This window comes from Gambusia affinis, linkage group LG11 (genome assembly GCF_019740435.1).
Source record: "Gambusia affinis linkage group LG11, SWU_Gaff_1.0, whole genome shotgun sequence".
Classification (NCBI taxonomy): Eukaryota; Metazoa; Chordata; class Actinopteri; order Cyprinodontiformes; family Poeciliidae; genus Gambusia; species Gambusia affinis.
The window spans coordinates 8997227-9017657 of NC_057878.1; the positions used below are offsets into that span (position 1 = coordinate 8997227).

Genomic DNA, 20431 nt, shown 5'->3' on the forward strand with positions numbered 1-20431 from the left:
TAGATCACTTTTTAAAAGCTAAATAAAAATACAAATTTGCTGAAAAGAACTTGCTAACGCAAAAGGTTTTGGCTGCTGCCGGCCGATCCGGGTTTTCTCTACAGAGTTCAGTTTGCTTGAGGAGGAATTGGATTCAATCAGCTAATGCTGCTCTGTAGTTGACTTTTCCAGATGAAGTCGCGCTAACAGTTGCATTGAACGCGTGCCGCACTGAGCAGCCGAACTCAGCCACTTACTCGCTCCGGAGGGAGAGGGCTTATGATAAAATAGTTTTATTGGAGCGCTCTCACTGGCAGATCAAGTGCAGTTGGAGGAAGGTGAAGGAGGCCGGGTTTTGGGAATGTGGGTTGAGTTGAAACAGGGACAGCATGTGTGGCAAATGTTTTTTGCTATATTTCCTTGTTATCTGAACTGAGAAGGTTTAACGCGTTGAACTGGGTTCGCCATAGAGATTCATCAATCAGTTGGCTGACTTCCACTTGATCTGCTGAGGCTGGTGATTGGCAGGTAAAATGCAAAATATTACATGAACAGCAAGCAAAATTGACTTCAATGCACTTTTTTGAGTTTAACTTCATGTGGTTTCATGTATTAGCTTCAGCAATCTGGTTTTCCTTCTACAATCATAACTCCTGGCTGCAGAAAAAAAAAAAAAAACTGGAGCATGTTTCTTCTCCTCTTTGTGGTATAGTCAGTAGGAACAAACCAATCCAGATTGATCAAAACTGGAATTGTCAGATCAGACCTTAAAGAAAACTGGAACATTTCTACATATGGGTTATTTTGTAGTCAGTGTAAACGAAACTAAAGATCTGCCAGTCAGTCGTCCAGTGGCCAATTTTTCACTGATCAGCAGGTCACAGTGTTAAAAAAGAAAATCTATCATGTGGAGAAATAAAATAACAAGGAAAAAGACTTCACAATGAGAAACGAGCATGGGGTTTGTTGCACCTGTTTAAGTTCAATACAAGTAAAATAAAGATTTGAGACACCGATGAATAAATGTAACCTTTAAATTTACTAATTTTATATTGGATTCACTACTATATCACAAACTTGTGGGACTTACTTTCTGTTGTACTTTCATTAGTCCATAGAATGAAACAAAAGAAAACAGGAAATAGTCATAATCAGAATTAGTTGGTATGTTCTCAAGAAAAAAGCAAAAAAAGCAAAACTGAAAGTCAATATTTACAAGCAAAAGCTTTATTGGTTCATATCTAGCTTTATTAACAAGTTTAATCAGACAATTAAACTTGTCTGACTTGTCTGAGACAATTAAAAATAGAAGCTAGCATAATTTTTTTAAGTGTGTGTTTACAGCCATAATGGATTAAAATGTTTGAGTAATCATTAAATTATGTTTAAGAGCTTGGATCAGAATGAGACTGAAAGTGAAGCGGTGTCATGCTGAAGTGTGTGAATGAAGTGTGTGGACTTGGTGTGGGTGGTGTGTGTGTGTGTGGTTATTGTGCACAGTTGCCTGTTCATGCACACATGCATCTACACGTGGGAGCATGAGGTGGATCAGTGGGTGTGCACGCCAAATGATTCAGCACTTCATGGACAAGATTCATGTTTTATGAGTATAGGCACCAATAAATTGCGCAGGGCTGAGCTTTTCTGCTGCTCCAGCACGGCACGGCTCCTCTGTCTTCCTCCTTCTTTTTGTCTCCCTGTTTCTTTACTCACAGCTTAATTTTTTCTTTCCTTTTTTTTAAATTCTTCCTATTAACACTTTTCTCTCATACTGACTGTCATAAAATGTGCCTTGGTTAGGATTGTTGTAACAAGCAGCAGGTTTGTTTTTTTTTCCCAGTGGAGGTGCCTGCGGGCGTTTACTGTTCAGCCTGCTTGTGGACTCCCCGGTAAACAGACGTGACTCAGTGTGTTTACCTGTGCATCGCGTGTAGGCATGTGACAAAGCGCTGTACTTTCTGGAGTCCACTTTGGGGAGCTTCTTGTGGCTTACTTGGCAACGCTTCTCTTCCACGGCAGACGTAGTTTCAATCAAAGTTTAGTTTTGGGCCCCCGGTTGGATTTTTCTCCGCGTTCGTTCGTCATTTTTAAAACGGTCATCGCGTTAAACACACCTGTGACGTTTAAGTCCTCAAAGCGACAGGTGGTGTAAGACTAGAAAATGACACGTAAAAAAGTTTTTAATTCAAGCTTAGTTGGAGGTTTTGTCCCCCGTAGTAAGAACTGTGTTCTATGGAACAAATTCAACTAGTGGATAAATTAGAGTTAAACATTTACAGATAACATTCTAATCATAGTCATGCAATGAAATGGCCATGCCCAAAATCAAGCGGTGTCGCACCACCCTTCGATCGTGCCATCACTTGAACATCGCCACTGACGTCAATATTCCAGCAGTGCAAATCAAATGGACTGCAAACGCGTATATAAATGGAGAAGATCTTTCTAGATATTCTTGGTTGTCTCTTATGCTTCATTGACTTCATCTCATTCATCTCAACTTTGCTTTTTTTTCTGTCAAATTTAAGATTACTAATAAAAAGGCTGCTCTGCATTTGTTGCTCCACAGGATGCTGAAAAAATAGATATCTAAGACATCTCTGGAGTTGAAGAACATCGACACATTTATATAACATAAGACCTGTAACTCATGCTGCTTTCACTGCAAAAACTTTATAGAATGTAAAGCATTCAGGCTGTCAAGCCAACTGCCTTACTTTCTAATTTTGTCATGCAGACTTCTGTCACTTATTATTATCCCTGCTGACTCAGCACATTCTTTGGGTGGTGATTCACTCCCCTGTCCTCTTCTCTTTCTTTTGGCGTCTTTTGTTCGGGGACAAATGATCACTTTAGATTCTCGTTAGCTGCCATATGGCTTGAATTCCACATTTATTCTACAGTTTGAGCCCAGAGCGTGTAGAATGCAGCGAGAAGCTTGCTGAAGAACGTACGACGCACTAGACTTGACTTTGGTCGGACGCGCATGTTGCAAAAGCCACATTTAATTGAGAAGACCGAGAAAACAAACAAAAAAAAAATGGTTTTGAATCTTGAAGGCGATGTGTTTCCTACTGCCCCTCACCTCTTCCTCTTCCTCCTCCTCCTCCTCCTCCCATATCTGTGTTTGCAGTAAGCGTGTGTGCATCATAAACCTCTCATTTGTCTCTTTGTGAAAAATTGGTTGTTGTTAGCTTGGAGCCAACACTTTGGCCTTTCTACAAGACAAATGAGGTAAAGCAGTCTTATTCAAGCTTGTTGAAAGAGAAAGGACACATTTCCCCAAGCAGGAAGTGACCTATGTTTGGTGTTGGGAAAGGGGAGGGTGATGGTGGTGGTGAGGGGGTATGGGTGCATGTTAATGACCCCGGAACACATTTCTCTATTTGAGAAATGCAGATTTATTTATTTATTTTATCTTTTTTTGTGACACCGCCCCTTACAAAGCATCTTACTTATCCCCCTTTATTTCAGAGTGGTGCTATTTTTAGAGCTGTGTCGAAAGGTCAGCTCCTGTGTCGGCTGCAGAAACACTGAAAGAACATTTTATCAGGGAACAAACATCATCGGCGGGGAAGCACACACCGTTTTGTCAGAGTCACCTGCTGCATGGTTTAGATCTCTGATCCCGTAGAAAGCTCTCAGGACGCTGCAGTGCAGTGCATTACTCCATGAAAATTTATGCTGATCATTTCTATCGCCGCCCTTTATCACAAAGTTATTTGCTGTCTGATTACAACTCACTTCAGGGTTTGCTCTCTAACACTTTTTAACTGAAGAGAGGCGTTATCTTCTAGAAATGTAAATTAATTTGCCCTTTATCCATTCACTTCGATGTAATCTGCAACACTTAAAACAGCTCGCCTTAGCAAGCGATAAAGAAGGAAATTACTTTTATCAAGGCCTGTGTTTGATTTTTGTTTTGTATTGTTGTTGATTTTCTTGCGAACGCGATTGTTTTGCGTCATGCTACTATTAACAGGATGCTGCATTGCATTACACAGAACCAAAACATGGCTAAGGGAAAACGTTGTTTTGAAATCGTTTAAATACGAATCGTGTTGAATAATCAACCTGTTTTGCACCACAACCAATGCGAAAGCCATTCAGGCAGTGCTGTTGTGTTAGATGGCAATTAATTTCAAGAGTGTGCATGGTGAAGTAAGATTATGTGCTTTGCATATTTCAGACAAGGAGCTTTCTGCCACAATGAGTTCTGCCTCTTAGAAATAAATTTTTTTTATTGTATTCTTAAACAAAAAGTTAAATATTTGCCCAATTTTAAGACATTTTTATTTTTTTATTTGTAGAGTAGCAACTGTAGCAGAAAAGCAAATATTTATTTATTAATAAAAGTTAAAGGAATCAATTTAAGCAAGCACAATATTTTTTGTTATTTTAATTGTTTTTTTTAATGTAACTATTATGAGATAAAATGTCAATTTCTAAATATTTTGAGGATCACTTTTCAAACCAGATTCCCAAGCAGATGGCCAAGGCATAATTTTTTTTTTTTTTAAAAACCTGTAATGAAAAAAAAAAAAATTTTCAATACTTGGTGGTTTCTTTTTGAAATTGTAAATTATTTAAATTCTAAAATAAAAAGAAATAAATTAAAAACTATTTTCTTTCAAAAGGATATTTAAAACTGAATTCATGTGTGCTTTTCTAGTCAGGATGTCCACTCAATGCGTCACTTTCTCTCATATCCATACGTTGATCAACAGGCAAATTGAGGTGTGGTTCCATGCCCAAGGGTACATTGGCAGGTGGCAGGGGAGGAAGCTGGATTTGAACCCACAACTCTCTGGTTCACAAGGTGATCCGTCTTCCCATTGAGTTTCTTGTCCTTGTTCTAATTCCTGGTATTCAGTGCTAAAAACTAAATCTTAACTGCTTCTGGTTTTACCAATTCCCTAAACCGTCTCGTGAACGTCTTGACCTACATTTGGGATTAATGCTACAATGCCGAATAAAAGCATTACATGTATAAAAATGGCCAGCAGTAATTAAAAAGTCAGGACCCTGAAGTTTTCTAGTGTCGGAGGAACCTTTTTGCACCTCGTTGCCTTCGGGCGTCAACAACAAGAAGGCCGTCTCCAATCTTTTAGTAAAATCAAAGTAGTTTTGAGGCTAAGTTCTCAGTTTTTGTCGTCACGTTGTTCTCTTCGAGGCAATATATGCCATCTATTTTCTTAACATTTTCGCAGGCTGGCATGTCCACATAATGTGCGGCAGCAGCAGCAACAGGAGGTCAGAGAATTGTCAATCTGCAAAAGACACAATCAGCATCATCTGCAGCTCTGCTCCCTGCCAAAATCTCAATCATCACTGCCCTGAAGCTCCGGATAAAAACATGTCCCTCCTCTGTGTCCTCCTCCACCTCCTCTGTAAGTAGGCGTGATGGAGGCAGTGCGTGAGCTTCAGCTGCACACGACGATGGGAGCCAACATTCTGTGGCCACGGTTCAGGCCTCGCATCAAGCATCGTCCTGACAGATCGGATCTACTAGGAGGAAAATAAGAATACTTTGACTTCTTTCCTTCCTGTTAAGAAGTAACGTCTATTTACATTGTTTCGTGATTTAATATGTTCCTCTCTGGTTCCGTGCCCGGTCATTAAAGTCAGCCTCTCACTTACACACCAGTTAATTATAGTCCACTGTAATTACAAACGTGTCATTTCTCATTAGGCCGGAACCACCGACAAGTAGACGAACACTTTGTTTTTTGTTTTTTTTCCTCCTATATATGTTCTTACATTTTACTTTTACACTGAACACAAACAGCCTAAAGGCAATTGTCCCTCCATTTCTGCACATTAAAGATGGCTATCCTAATAATCTTGATTTGTGTATGAAGTATGATACTCTGGCTCGTTTGGAATGAAGCTAACATTATGTGGATGATTCTGCTGTTGCTCTGTCTCTTGCTCTTTCTAATTCTTCTGAGGGCTTTTCTTTTTGTATTGGGTCACCTTAACATGATTTCAGACATGTTCATTTTACTTTTATTGGCTCACGAAAAATCCTTTGTATCTGTTTACACAGTGATATAGCAGAAAATGGTGAAATATTATTTCTAAAAGTCGATTTGTCTGTGTCTATACGTCTTACAGCCAACTTTGAACGTTTTGTCCAAGATACAGAGATGAAAACTATCGCATCTTTAATATTTTTCTACATTTTTTTTCATACTTGTATTTGTTCTGCTCTTATCGGTCTTGTCTCCTGCCCATATTTGGCATAAATTGTAATTATTGCTATTTTTACATGTAGAGGTGACACGTTTTCAACGGGTGATAACTTTATGTGCTTTGCTAAAGTATTCGGACACAATACACACAAACCTAACCCAGAACATTTATTTTTTAATTTCAAATCAGACGCCACCACAAAGGAGCCCATATTTTTTAGAACCATATGTGAGGCTATGTTTATCTGAATTTCATCATAAACACAACTGTTCTGTGAAGTTTTCGAAACGTTTGATGGAAAAACATATGTTGCATAACATTTCGAGCTTTGAATATATTATGGCGCAAACACGGTTGTGCTTCCTCTTGTTAGGCTACAACCTTTCACTCAGTTTTTAAAGGGTTGTTTTTTTAGGAATCAAAGGCAGCAGACCTTAAAGATTAAAGAGGGTTATCAGTGTCACACTTCCATGTTCAAAGGGAGCGTTTGCAGTGTAGCTCACTTTGGCCACTTGAGGCCATCTTTTAATTCAGGTATTTTATTCTAAAAGACCAGTTTCAGTTCAGTTTAGTGTAGAGAATGATGAAAGTTTGAAATCTGGACTCAATGGTTCAGCTTTAAAGAAAGCCACCGGACTCTTTCCACATTAAATGCTGCATTTGAAGTTAAGGTGATAAGGTTCCCAGGTAATGTGCAAGTGTTTCCTATTTTGTTTGAAAGAAACACTCACTAAGCTTCTTCTTTTTTTGGTTTAAAAGAAAAATAAAACAACACAGTTTTTAGAGCTGAGTCACATATTCTCCTTGATCTACAATCGGATCATGCAGCAATCTCCTGCTGAGCTCTGTACTGCTCTCTAGTGGCTACAAACTAGTAAAACACTTTAGGAATTCAATTCATGACATGTAAGTCGGCATCATCTGGCCAGAATATGTTTTTTTTCCTGCACATTGTATGCAAATCAGTCAAGATAAAGCACTGCATGTTTTCAAGCCTATAGGAAAGCAGCAAAACGCACTGAATAATCCATCTTCAGTGCCCTTCGAGTTTGAGAACTCCAAACTCAGTCAGTAATGAAAATATTGGGGATGTTTTGGTTTGCTGGGAAATAATTTTTTAGAGTTTATTATTATTATTATTATTATTATTATTATTATTATTATTATTATTATTATTATTATTATTATTATTATTACACATCTACAATGTGAAATAGTGTTTTGAAACAAAGTTGTTAAAATGACTGACAGCCAGAATAAAAGCGAGAACACAGGATAGAATTTGTAGTAAAGTATGAAGTCTTCTTTGATCAAACAGTAAACATATAGGTGATTTTAATAAAAAGTAAATGCACAACATGTTTTACTTGTCAATATATCAATCTATCTGGACCTTTGGACATTTTTGCATGTTACTATGATGCCACCCCAACCTTTAGTGATAGATAGCTTTCAGAGATGAAAAAAAAGAAAAAGAAAAGTGTGGCATGCATATTTATTTTGTCTCTTCAGCTCAATACTGGATTCAAATGACATTCTCCAAAAGCCTCAATATACAATTTGACACACAAATGTATAATCAGTACGTCGTAACAATATTGATAACTTTTTTAATCTTGCCATTTTTTATTTTTTTTTTACATTAAAACCAAACATTTATTTGAGGTCCCATCATTAAAGGAGCCTGTAGTTGTGTAGTGAAAACAAAAGGAAACAGTGTTCAGATACTAAGTAAAATCTGAAAAGTGTGGTTTGCATTTGTATTTAGATTTTTCAAATCAATATTTATTTAGAATCACTTTTGACTACACTTAGAAGTTTTTTTGTGTTATCTCTCTCCCAGCTTTACAAATGCACACATATTTTTTTCAGATTTTCAAGCTCAAGCTTTTGGAAGAATTTCTTGCCGCATACACGCATCTGGGTCATTCTATCATGTGAATAAGTATGATCTAAACCAAAATGATGAGTGAGGACACATATAAGCAGAATAAAAGGACTTTAAAAACTTTTAAAAAAAAATCATTACCATGGATAGAATAGTACAAAATTAATTTTATTCGTGCTACAAGCAAATTATTGAACAAAGACATTAAAAATGAATGCAACTGCCATGATTAGATATCATATAGTGATAAATTATTACAATAAACCAAACACAAAATTAAAAGTCATTTCATTAGGAAATATCAATAAAATCTAAATAGTTTCAATGACAACACAAAACAACAACAAAAGAAACAAATTTTTAGGAGTTGAGCGCGTTTTCTGGTGACCATGTGCCACGAAGCAAATGTCTGATTTTTGTTTTTGTGTTGAATGTCTGTTTTATAATGTATTTAGCACCAATGACAAAAAAAAACCCAAAAAAAAACACACCACACTTTCACTTTTCTGCCAAATTCACCAACTGCACAATTCTTGTTAATTAGTCTGCAAAAGACAGCAACCCTCCTGATCCCATTAGGGACAAGGGTGAACGGAAAATGGATGGATGGATATAGTAAAATGTAAAAAGAGGTGGAAAAATAGAGAACAAAATCTGTCTTGTATGTAAATTTGTAAACATTCGCACAATTGGGTATGTGGGCTGTCATCATGGATAACCTGTATGCAAGATTTCCTCTGATATCAGTCAGTAAGTCTCTTCATGTCTGAAGTGTTTGACGCATTCGGTGCCGTGGCGACATTTGATCCATGACAACGTTAATGGGTGTTGTAATGTCTGCTGGTTAATCACTGCTATCATACCAGAGTGCTAACCTCATCTCTCCAGAATAATCACTGCTCTCTGCATCTCCTTGTCACTCCCATTATCTCACCATCAGTGGTGCACATGCACATTTCTTCTGCAGTGACAGGGTATCATCTGTGTATGTCATACTTTCCTTTCATTGCGGTGGGGGGGGGTCACAGTGCGGCCCCGGATAATGATGGTTACTGCTTTAATTTTAAATCATTACGGATGCCATTAGTCTTTCATTGTCTCTTTGGGAGAACTTCATTGGTGTTCTTAATCAGGTCCACTTACCACTGTTCCTTACTGCTGATATATGGTGCATATCATATGAAGACACCTTAATAGACCTCTGGGAAGGAAGCATTTAAACGAGAGCTGTAAAAAAAAAAAAAAAAAAAAAAAAAAAAACCTCTTTAACTGCCTGGCAGGAGGAAAGCCTTTCATGCAAGAGTTGTTTTGAATCATTAATAAGAGGTACTTTGTCTTGCTTTAAAGTGTGTTCTTATCATTTGTAGACATGCATTCTTTTTGGCACTGTAGCTTCTTTTACTTAAAGTAGGAGCTCTTGTTTCTCTATTCCAAGTAGAACAGTTTCAAAATCGACAAATATGCATTTTACTGAGGTTCTTGTGCTCAAATTGTACCTGTACCAAGTGGGCAGATTGTCCACGGGAAGATCAGTTCAGCATAAAGTAGTCGAGACATTTCATTTCAAACTCCAGCAGATGGATCCATTTTCTAATTTGCCAAACCGGAAAAAATAAAAATAAAAATAAAAAATCTATTTATTCAAATGTCAACTTTGTATCACGAGAAAGTGACCTAAACTGGAAACATCTAATGTGATTTGATATGAGAGAGAGAGAGAGAAGGTTATATGTATGTATCCAGTGTGTATGGAGCGTTCTTGGTTCATGTGGTAAAACTAAAAGGTCAAGCTGTCCACAATGATCAGTAATTCCAGTTTCCTGTGGTGACAATGTTTTAGTTCGACTAGATATATAACAAGTGTAGTCAGCTATTCTCTCAGATCTATCCTCTGGCCTCTTGTTAGCCTTTGGTTATTCTTAAACCTGTGCTCCCTTCAGGCAGTGTCTGTGCAACGCTGTGTGACCTGAAGCTGACTTACAGAGAACAAACTCTGACCACTCTGGAGAATCGGTCACACAGCTTTGATCTTTACAGTAAAAAAACTTCAACTTCACTGTCCTGAGTTTATAATTCTTCAAGTAAGGCATTTACTGAATTGATTTTCTATGGGTTTTGGGTTTCATAGCTTTAACCAAACCACAAATTCCCTCTCATTAGGATTCTTTTATAATTCCTCCAGAACTTAAATGTATCTCCATCACCTGTGTCTGTGAATTATTCATCTTAACACCTATAGACTTTATGCTGAAGTCAGGATGTACCTTGTTTTTGCATACCTGCACTTCCATTGAGACATTAACATGCTGAGAGTCAAACGAAATACACACACACACACACGCACACACACCCACACACACTTTGTGTCAGCTTTCAGCTTCAGAGGGAGGCCTTGCCAAAGGGGCTTGGACTAATTGATATTCTCCCACAGTATTCAGGGCTTCTCCAAGGAACCTCACTCTGCAGTGCTGCTGACAAGGCACATTCCATCACTGCTGCAAACTTAAAATAGGATCAAAAGCCAGAGAAGGGTGTGTGAAAGGGGGGGGGGATCACAGAGGATGTGTGTGACCAGGATGTTGAGACAGTCTTTTCCCTTATGCTTTTATTTATTTATTATCCGTTCAGGGCCTTGTTTTAGCCACCATCTCTAGATCCCATTTCTTCCCTTTATGTTTGCTTGGAGAAGTTTTTCTCAAGTTGTAGACACTTAAAAGTACATATAAATCTACTTAAAAAAAAAATTAAAAATTACCACCTTTTTACATCACACCTAAAGTTGCCAAAAGACCTAAAAGACTAGTTTAATTTGTATCTTTTTGGGTTGTTTTTATGTACACTTGCTTAAGCAGGGACAGAGTTGAGTGCAGTTTTGTTTTGCAGTTTGGGTGTAAGTAGAGCTAACAGTTTGACACCACTGTGTTTCATTAAAGTCTCCGTGGGAGAGCTCCACACCTCTGCACCGCTCTAATCTTTCAGCCTAAGGAAGGGCAATGCTCTGTTGCATTGACAACAGAGAGTACCAACTGATATTTGCATAAAAGCTAAACATCATTCCTTGATATATTTGTTTGTTCTTCTAAAGGGGCAGTACTATGTAAAGTTCACTCTTTTTAGATTTACATCATGCTATATTGTTATTCCCTCATCAAAAGCATATTTGGAGTGTTGTTTTGATTCTTTCATGCAGGAGATCATTTTTAGAGGATTTTATTCGGCTTTGGGTCAACAGTCTCACCTCCAGCGTGAGTCTAAGCTCAGACTGCCTGCCTGTGGCACAGAGCCCTGCTTTTAAAGCCACAGGCTCCGCCCACAGACACTCCAAACAATCAAGAACTAAACAATTACTTCCAACTCAGATAAACTCTTAAAGTATACAAAATAATAAGAATAAAAATAACAACAACAATAACAGAAATAAATAAATAAACTTGTAAATCATATCTGATATATACAGCATTTATACAATAACTGAAGGTAACACAGTTACTTGATTGTGTGACTGCCTCATAAGCCACCATCTAGAAAAAAAAACCCTACTTGAAAATAAAACCAGGAAATTCTTTCATTTTGATAGTAAGAAACATTGGAGTAAATTTTAAATAGGTTCATTCTTGATCAGTGTGATTACAATTTGTAGTTTTTAAATCAATGAATGTTTAACTGAAATAGGAACACCCCGTGTGCACCCACAATGAACCTTCTCAGCTCAACCTGCAACAAAAAAGTAAGTTAGTGATTGTTTGTATATGTGCGGGCGTGCCTGCAGTGCATACTGACATGGACTCTAAATGTCCTAATTCATGACGGCTCCTCCGTCACACAGTCTCCCTGCTCCTTTATATTCATTTCCTTATAGGCAGCCATTTATATGTGCTGTCTGGTTAGCTTGGATTATTGCGCTTATTAAAACAAATGAGACGAATACACGAGCACTGGAGGGCACTTTGAGTCCATAAGGGGTTCTTTAGGCTTTTATGTCTTCTGAAAATGGATTCATGACAATTTATTTGTTAAAAAAAACAACAACAACAAATGTGCATAAAGACGACAAGAAAGGAAAACTGTGCATCGTAAAGATAACAAATGTATCGTGCGTCTGTAATTAAATTAATTTTGAATCTTTGATAATGCAAAGGTTTATTAATCTCCTTTCATTTTACTGGGTTAAGGAAGTGCTGAGTGCCCCAGCTTGTTTTTCCTCATCAGGATAGGCGATAAAAACAACAAAAAAACCCCAATAAAATAAAAAACATGGCTCTGAAGGAAGGTAGCAGCAGCAATCAAATGGGTTGTTTACCCCTAGTTTCTGCAGTGTGACATTTGCTCTGCCCCAGCAGCAGGACATCTAACAGAGATAATTTAATTTCCCTTAGTGGAGATTGGATTTAAATGTCCTGACCCGATCTGGCTGCGGCTGCGTTCATCATGGCTTCTGTTTTCTGCTAAATGAGTGCAAATGAGATTGCAACGTTTTCCATTCAGGTGAGGTATGATTCATGCAGTGTTTTCTGATTATCTCTGCAAAACACTTTCGTGGATGATAAGAAGAAAAGAAGAAAACAAAAAATCATAAATACCTCGTTCCTTCCTTGCGGTGCCGTTCACGTCTTGCAAATTCGAGCCTGTGGCAACGTTTCGTCAGATCTCATTTGAGGAAATGCAAGATTGTGGGCTTGGACAAAGTGTCGAAACGTGTTCGTCTTAATGTCTTTCTTCTTGCGATAACTTGGGGAATGAATGAAGTGTTTAAGGCTTTTGTGAACAAATGGATGTGAACAGCTCGGGGCAGGCTGTCTGGTCAAACTAACCGTATTAGATCTTTTAAAAGAGGGGAGTATAAATGAGGCATTTAAGCTTCCTATGGCAAGAGCTCGACTTAGAAATGGAATGGGATTGCCATGGATTCGCATATATTCACGTACAAGAGGAGAAAAAATGTAGGTATGTGCACATCCTTCAGCTTTTGTCACTGGCTTTGTGAAGGTGTTCAAAACATGTTTTAAACACCTGCAATCAATAAGCTGTGATTGGCTTAAGGAGGACATTTTGGGATGTACATGTTTTTCTGAATTTAGTAGGAAAGTTTATCCAAACAAATATTTGCTTTCGTTCTTGTTGTTGTTTGTATTTATTAGCAGGTTCATAAATATTCACGAAGACCACATTTTTAAGGTTATTAATATTTGTTCGTGCATATGTAGAAATGACTTTGCTTGGACAAATAATGTTCTAAAGCAAAAATACCAGCATGATTTGTTATTTAACATGTTTTCAAGGTAATTGTAAATTAAGAAATGAGAGGAGTTTTTTGCAAAGTCGAACAGTCCGTACAAGAAGCTTCCTCAGGCAACTTTTAAAAAGCGGATATATGATATGCTAAACTTAACTTTAATATAACGTAATTTGTATATGAACTGTATTTCATTTGACCTAAATCTGACTAACCAATGAACTGGTGTAAACCGAGTATGAACCAAATTTGATTTACCTATGAATGAGACCTGTGTGTCTCGCAAAGCATCTTGAAATGCACTTCCTGTTGAACTGACTCTATACAGTATCTGGTAAAAAATATTCATATCCCTGAAATAGTGTTTTTTATTGAATTTTATATGATAGACAAACACCAAGAACCACATTATTGTGACGAAGTAGAAAAAGTATGTGTTTTCTTTTCTTTATTATAGCATTTGGGTTATTTCTCTACCAGCAAGAAACATTTTATTTTTTTATTTATTTTTTTTTTTGCTAATTCTTTACAAGCATAGCTCAAACTCTGTCATAATGGATGGTACAATTTAATAATTTAGTACAATTACTCCTTTTCTCCTTTTAGGAACTTTTCATGTCCAGTTTCTCTATGCATTTATTGTTGAGTCTCACGTCGCAACAGCTCCGGAGTAGCGAATTGTATTACATGAACGGGAGAAACCAGCCGGCTCATCAGTGCCTGATCTGTCATAGTGTCGGTGCTCATTTAAATGCTGCTGTGAGACCATTGTTGAGCTGACAGTGTCCGCTGCTGGCTGGAGCGTTTACTGCATCCCTCGCAGAGCGGAACAGGAAGCTACGGGTCATAAACTTCTGTAGCCTCCATTGTTTGTCCAAAAATAAAAAAATAAATAAAAAAATCAGTAGAGCCGAAATGTAACCTCTATCTGATAAGATTTAAACAACGAGTGACTGTACTAAAATGTTTATAACACCATATGTTTATAAATGAAATAATAAACGTAATTTATTTTTAAAACATCCCGGTGAAGCGGCATTGCGGTCAGCAGCTGAAAACCGCAGATAAAACTGTTCTCAGTCACTTCTTTATGTGTGTGATTGGACCTTTGGTGCATTTTTCTTTTCGTCTTATTCTTATTCTTATTATTTATTCGATTCTCAGTACAGCTGGTTATCAACAGGTGAGCATGACGTGCAAAGAGTAAACGCACAAATTTGCGGGATGCAGCGCAACACAACAGTCCCCCTTGAGCCCGCAGGTTTAATTACAGCCACAAACGGCAGATGGCTCTCTTGAGTTTTAATTTCTTTTTGCCTGAGAGTGAGGCTTAAATTTGATTCCCTTTAAACGTTGTTGACTGTTTTATCCCTCCCCCTCTCATGTATTTTCTTTTGTCATTCTAATAATAATAATTATAATTATTATTGCGAATCAGGTACGGGAAGGTTGCGTAATGCTTTGCAGCTTTCGTACGGGCTGCAGCCGACCCTTTTTTTTTTTTTAAGTGAGGGTTGTCTGGAGGAAACGTCTCCCTCCATCTCAGCGTGGACCTGAAACGACTGGCGCTGTCCGTGGTGCTGAAGCCACGCGCGATCAGCGGAGCCCATGCACTCTGGACAGCGTCCTGCAGTTCTGCTTTTGTAAAAACAAAGTTTTGTCACTGTACATTTGTTCATGGTAAATCATAAAAAATACAAAAGAAGTTAATAATAACAATAATGATAATAATAATAATTAATTAATTAAGGCGAATGCATTAGTAAAACAATGTGAGCTCTGATGTTGCAGCAAAGAGGAGAGAGAATATACATGCCCCCTCCTCTGTCTGTAAAATCGGCTCCCTCAAGCAGGGGCTTGGTGGTCGAGAAGAGGAGGGAATGTCGGGGCGGGGGCATCCGTCACACTCAGCCATGTAGCCTGTGGTTAGGACTTGTTGATGAGGGGGGAATTTTTGTTGATCTGGGGCGTACAGGCTAATACCACTGATTATCACTTCCTATCTTCTTTTTTTTTCTTCTCCCATTGAGCGTGGGAAAATAAATCGCGTTGTTTTGTCAGTGGCATTCTACCCCCCTCTCCCTCCGTTCCCATTACGCGCCGATCGACGCACACTCATCTCTCTCTCATTAAATGTCATGGGTCATATAATGCGCCGATCGTCAGGGAGTTTACATTTCTATATCTACATACTACGCAGACGTCATGTTGCACGGTACTCGGATCAACTCTCGCCCCTCCTGTTCGGTCTAACTGACTGTTGTTGTGTTACCGGATTGAGATGTGCGGCGCATTTTACGCAACATTAACCGGAAGGATTGTCAAATAATTGCGAAGCTCCTTTATTGTTGCGCATTCCTCTCTCCGTGTTTGTGTGGGTGTGTGTATGCGTGTGTGTGATTTTAACGTGCATGTCTCTTCGGGGGGTGGAAGCTGTCGCGGATACCTTCTTGCAAACTTCGCGTCTCGCCTCCGCTCCTCAGCTCTCAGCCGGGTGGTAATCTCCATAGGAGGCGCCTGCGTTTGTTGAGTTGCCCGGCGGCGCACATGCACGGGCGTCCCCGCTGCTGCTGGCCGAGCAATGCCGCTTTCCCCATGGCAGAAGAACAAGGAGGATAAAGCAGAAGCTTAAAAAAAAGGGAGAAAAGAGTGGGAGATTTTTTTCTTCTCCTTCTCCTAGGGTGCTAGGACGCAGCGCACCCGCCGTTAAACATTTCTAAGGACAATTGACAGATTGAGACCAGACGCAGGTTACAGGTATGAATATTCTCCTGAGGTCTCCGTGCGCATGAGTTGGGCTTCTTATCAAGAGCATTGTCACTGATGAGTGGGATTACTTATGAAGATGTGCATCTTTTTTCCCCCCCATCGTGCTCCAGAATATTTCGAATGATGATGGGAATCTGGTTTAGTATCGCAAGTGCCATGTAGGGGTTGGACAAAGGAGAGAAAAACCAGCAGTCAGAAATACCTAGCCCCGCCGATATGGGACTGTGACCCGGGTTGCGAGCTCCGAGAGGCGGCTGTTCTCTGACTGCAGACTGGACCCGAGCAGTTGAGACATTTCCGAGCCATGGCCGCTGCTATCGCTAGTGGGCTGATCAGACAGAAAAGGCAAGCGCGGGAGCAGCACTTGGACCGACCCTCCACAAACCGACGGAGGAAGAGCCCCAACAAGAACAAGGGGCTCTGCAATGGGAACCTGGTCGACATCTTCTCAAAAGTGCGGATCTTCGGGCTCAGGAAGCGAAGGCTACGGAGACAAGGTCTGGGATCTTAAGTGTGCCGAAGTATTTCGTTGCTGACACATAAGTAAAGATGCGCTAATCAGAGATCAAAGTCAGCGAGTTGTCCCTTAATTATTATCTCAGAACGGCGATTGGAAGGTAAAACATTGACAAGTCAGATATTGTAAAACGGATTTGTTAAATTGATCTAAACTAAGAACTCGTTTTTTTATGTTGAATTCAAAACCACTACCTCATTAGAGAAAAAATTGCAGAACGTTTTTCCTTATTGTCTATAAGTCTTAGGGGGAAAAAAAGAGTTGGCTGGTCAAATTCCCAAAATTATGGTTATTCCGTTACTCTAAGACTGGAATAAAAGTAAGAGCTCCCACTTTTATTGCGCTGCACCAATGGGTCAATCACAATCAGCCAATTTTTCCTCTTTGCACTCTGATCAGTGATTAGAGGAATGAATAAGGATTTTTTTTCTCATTCGAAACTAACAAGTTTCACCATTTTCTAAACATGAGCCCATGTACTTTGTTGCATATCTTGAGTCTAATAATAATAATAAAGTCCTGATTAGTTAAAGTTATCAGTATTGTCTTCTTATTGCACAGGTGGAGACAATCTTGTGATTCTGTAATTTCCTGTTGCATTAAAAACAATTTTTCTTATCTTTTTTTAAGTGTCATATAGTCTTAAAAATATTGAATCTGCCAGCCAGGCCTCTATGAACAGAGCTAATATGCAGGAGCTGGAAAAAGCCTGATTGGTGCATCTCCACATATCAGATTTTTGCTGTGTGTGTAAATATGATCATACACATTTAGCTTTGGAAAAATTGACCAGATATCTTAATATCAATTCTGCTCTGTGATCAGCAGGTTAAATAGTGAAAACTTTGTTGCTGCTGTTGTTTTATTTCCTATTAGTTAAACTCATTGAAATGCTAATTTGATATGTTTTCCACCAACTTTCTATATCACAGAGCATTCACAACATTCCTTTTTCTTTAATTTGTCTCCTGTTGTGATTAAATCATAAAATGGACCAAAACTAAAAGTGGTCAATTTTCTTTCTAGTCTATAAGCACAACAATCATTAGCATTTACTTTATTGAACTTTTTTTTCTTTAATTAATATAAAATGAAGTTTAACCAGATAGGCTAATAGCAAATATTAGCCTATCTGCTAGCAGTAGACAGGCTAACAATCAGCATTCTCTGTTGAATTTGAAATTGCTACTTTTACCGGTATGTTACAGTTCAGACGGCATAAAACATTGTGAATTCGTGAAAATCAAAACGAGCAGGAAAACCTGAAAGAAAGTTAGAAATCTAGATTGGCCAGGAAAAACATGACTTGTACACCTATTCATTTTATATTGTCGCAGTCAGTATAAATGTGTGATTTGATCCACACTCCAAATCATCATAAAAAGATGCATCTTTCAATTGGGCAACAACTGAAATTGATCAGTTTTTCCCTTGAGCAGTTCTGAACAGCATGACTATTACTAAAAATCCCTGTATATTAAATGCATCAACTGATAGATTGATGCATCCATCAGCCGGTGCTTTAATGGTATGCTTTAATGTTTTACTAAACATTAAAGCAGTTTAGTAAAATCATATAAGAGCATTAATGCATGAATGCATTCTAAAATACTTTCATTCTTTACTGGACTCAAGACTACTATGCTAACCGGAAACACATTTTCTTCCCTTTTTTGTGCTATAAACCGTATAGATAAAGGATTTCGAAACTTCGAAGATAAATCAGCCAGTAAAGGCCTGGTCGGTGCATCTTTACATAAACATGTTCATGCATTCGACTTGTGAATCATTACTACCTCTGAAGAACAACAAAATGGTAAAATTTTATATTTTGTATCTCAAAAGTTAGCACTTTTAGTTTTTTTGTAAATGTCAGCAGCTGGATAAAAAATAAAACACACACACATACATGTGATTTATATGCATTCTACTAAATGACTTAGTTTTTCCAAGCTCTCACAGCTGCAGATCTATAAAATGACTTATCATTTTATGGAACATGCATACAGAAACTTGGTCAATTGTCTTGTAGCGCTGCACACCAACAGATTCTTGTACAAAACTAATTTCCATGCTGGTAAAGAAGAGATGGTATCTTGAGCAGAATCAGGGTCATGCCTTTCAGACAGACACGTTTTCTCCAATTCGGGGACCTACAGCCTCTCTCTCAGACTGAAATTTGTTCCATTTCTCCAATTATGAAAATGTCAGGAAGCTAGCTGTAATGTGCCAGCCTGGGACTATTAGAGCACTGTCAATAATTATTTCAACGCAGAAAATGGAGCCAACAGTGAGTATAATTCAGAGATGATGCTTGGTTGCTTTGGCATGATTGTGGAGTTTTGTAGAATTCTTTAAAAAAAAAGAAAAAAGAAATCATCAGGCATCAAACCTGTTGCTTCAAATCCACCTAAACACCAGCTAATTTACAAGCTACTCAAAGTAAAACCATCCAGGCTGCAGCCTAGTTAGAGAAAGCTTACAAGCACCGTTTAGTCTTTCATCTTCTCCAGCAGAAGAGCCATTTTGATCGGTGAGTCCCTGTCATGCTGCCTGCTTTCACATCTGAACATCAGGATGAAATGTCTCCTTTGCTAGACCCCACTGATTAAATGGATTAAATGTGCTCTGATAGAACAGGATCCATATAATAACCACAGAGGACACATCTGGACACGGGTCAGAGTTCATTGTAACTGGAGGTTTATAATCAGTTATCCTTCAAGCTGCTGTGCCATGGGGTCTGTCTGTGTGTTTCTGCGTGTGGCTATTGCTCTCGACTTGGCCTGTGGAGCATCACTTGATATTTGGAGCACTGTACAGAAGGTAGCAGAGGTCACAGATGTGGACGGAGGGCGGTGTTATATTTGGCCAATACATTAGTACGAGTCCCTCTATATGTACGACGGACCAACTAATCTGTAGGGCAGATGTTCCTGTATCAGGGTCCAAAAGTGGCACAAATCAACTAGTAAATTAATACGTAATCAAAAGATTTAAACGTATCATCAATAAAATAAAATTCAAGTTGGGGACTTGAAAGCAACACAGCCTTAACCATCAAAGCCAGTGGATGAGTTCAAGTGACTGTCACTTGACTGTGCCAACAGTGCCACAATGCAACGAAATATGAAACCAATAAGTTCTCGTTTATACATGCCGTTAGGCAGAAAATATATCCATATCCAGAATTAATAATAGCACTATTATATGATTAAATACAAGTCTTTCATTACAGTCTGAAGTAATTTAATGGTAGCCATCCACAGACTTGTTCTGAAGATGGCCATGAAATACTTTTTCATGTGACCAATAAATAATTAGGTCAAAAATAAAATGGGCAGGAATTACATTTGTCTGCACAACAAACATATTTAATGTTGACATAGTTAGCTATCAAACTGTAGCACTTTGAGGCCTCTATAAGTGAAGTCAGCCCTAAAAATTGATTTGAAATCATTAACCACACTTAGGTAAAAATATAACTTAAAAAAATAAAAAGTTATTCATGTATTACCCTTCAATCTTAATTGTTTAGTAATACATTTAAACCATTAATTATTTGCTAACTGAATATTGTGACACTTTGAGCTTCTGTAGTGCTCCACCCTGATTTAAAAAAGTTGCTCTCTAAAATTCATAGAATTAAGGAAGAAGCTGTAAAGAATGTATTTTTGATCCCTTTTCTGTAGTTCCACTCAGAGCTAACGCTCACTTTCTGTTGCTTTAATTTTATTCTTGTTTATGATTAAAAGCCAAATGGGGATATACATCATTAATTTCATTCCCACATGAGAATTCACACTCATGGGAGGTTTTTCCTTTTAAAGCCCACTCCACACTTTCACTC

At 38.2% G+C, this 20431-nt stretch overlaps 1 protein-coding gene across 4 annotated transcripts in view; it reads left to right on the plus strand.

Annotated features, from left to right (window-relative positions):
• The window catches only part of fgf14 (fibroblast growth factor 14), a 104169-nt gene that overhangs the window by 46310 nt on the left and 37428 nt on the right, over positions 1 to 20431 (plus strand). Inside the window, exon 1 of one of the 4 annotated variants that reach the window (XM_044132069.1) lies at positions 11730 to 11789. The exons of 2 other annotated variants lie outside the window; for them this stretch is intronic. Coding sequence is in view for 1 of the 2 variants with exons in the window: in XM_044132066.1 (XP_043988001.1) it covers positions 16369 to 16561 (193 nt within the window). In the remaining variant the exon portion in view is untranslated. Of the gene's footprint in view, positions 1 to 11729; positions 11790 to 15315; positions 16562 to 20431 lie in introns of those variants that run through there. One more of the 4 variants, XM_044132066.1, reaches the window with a different exon arrangement.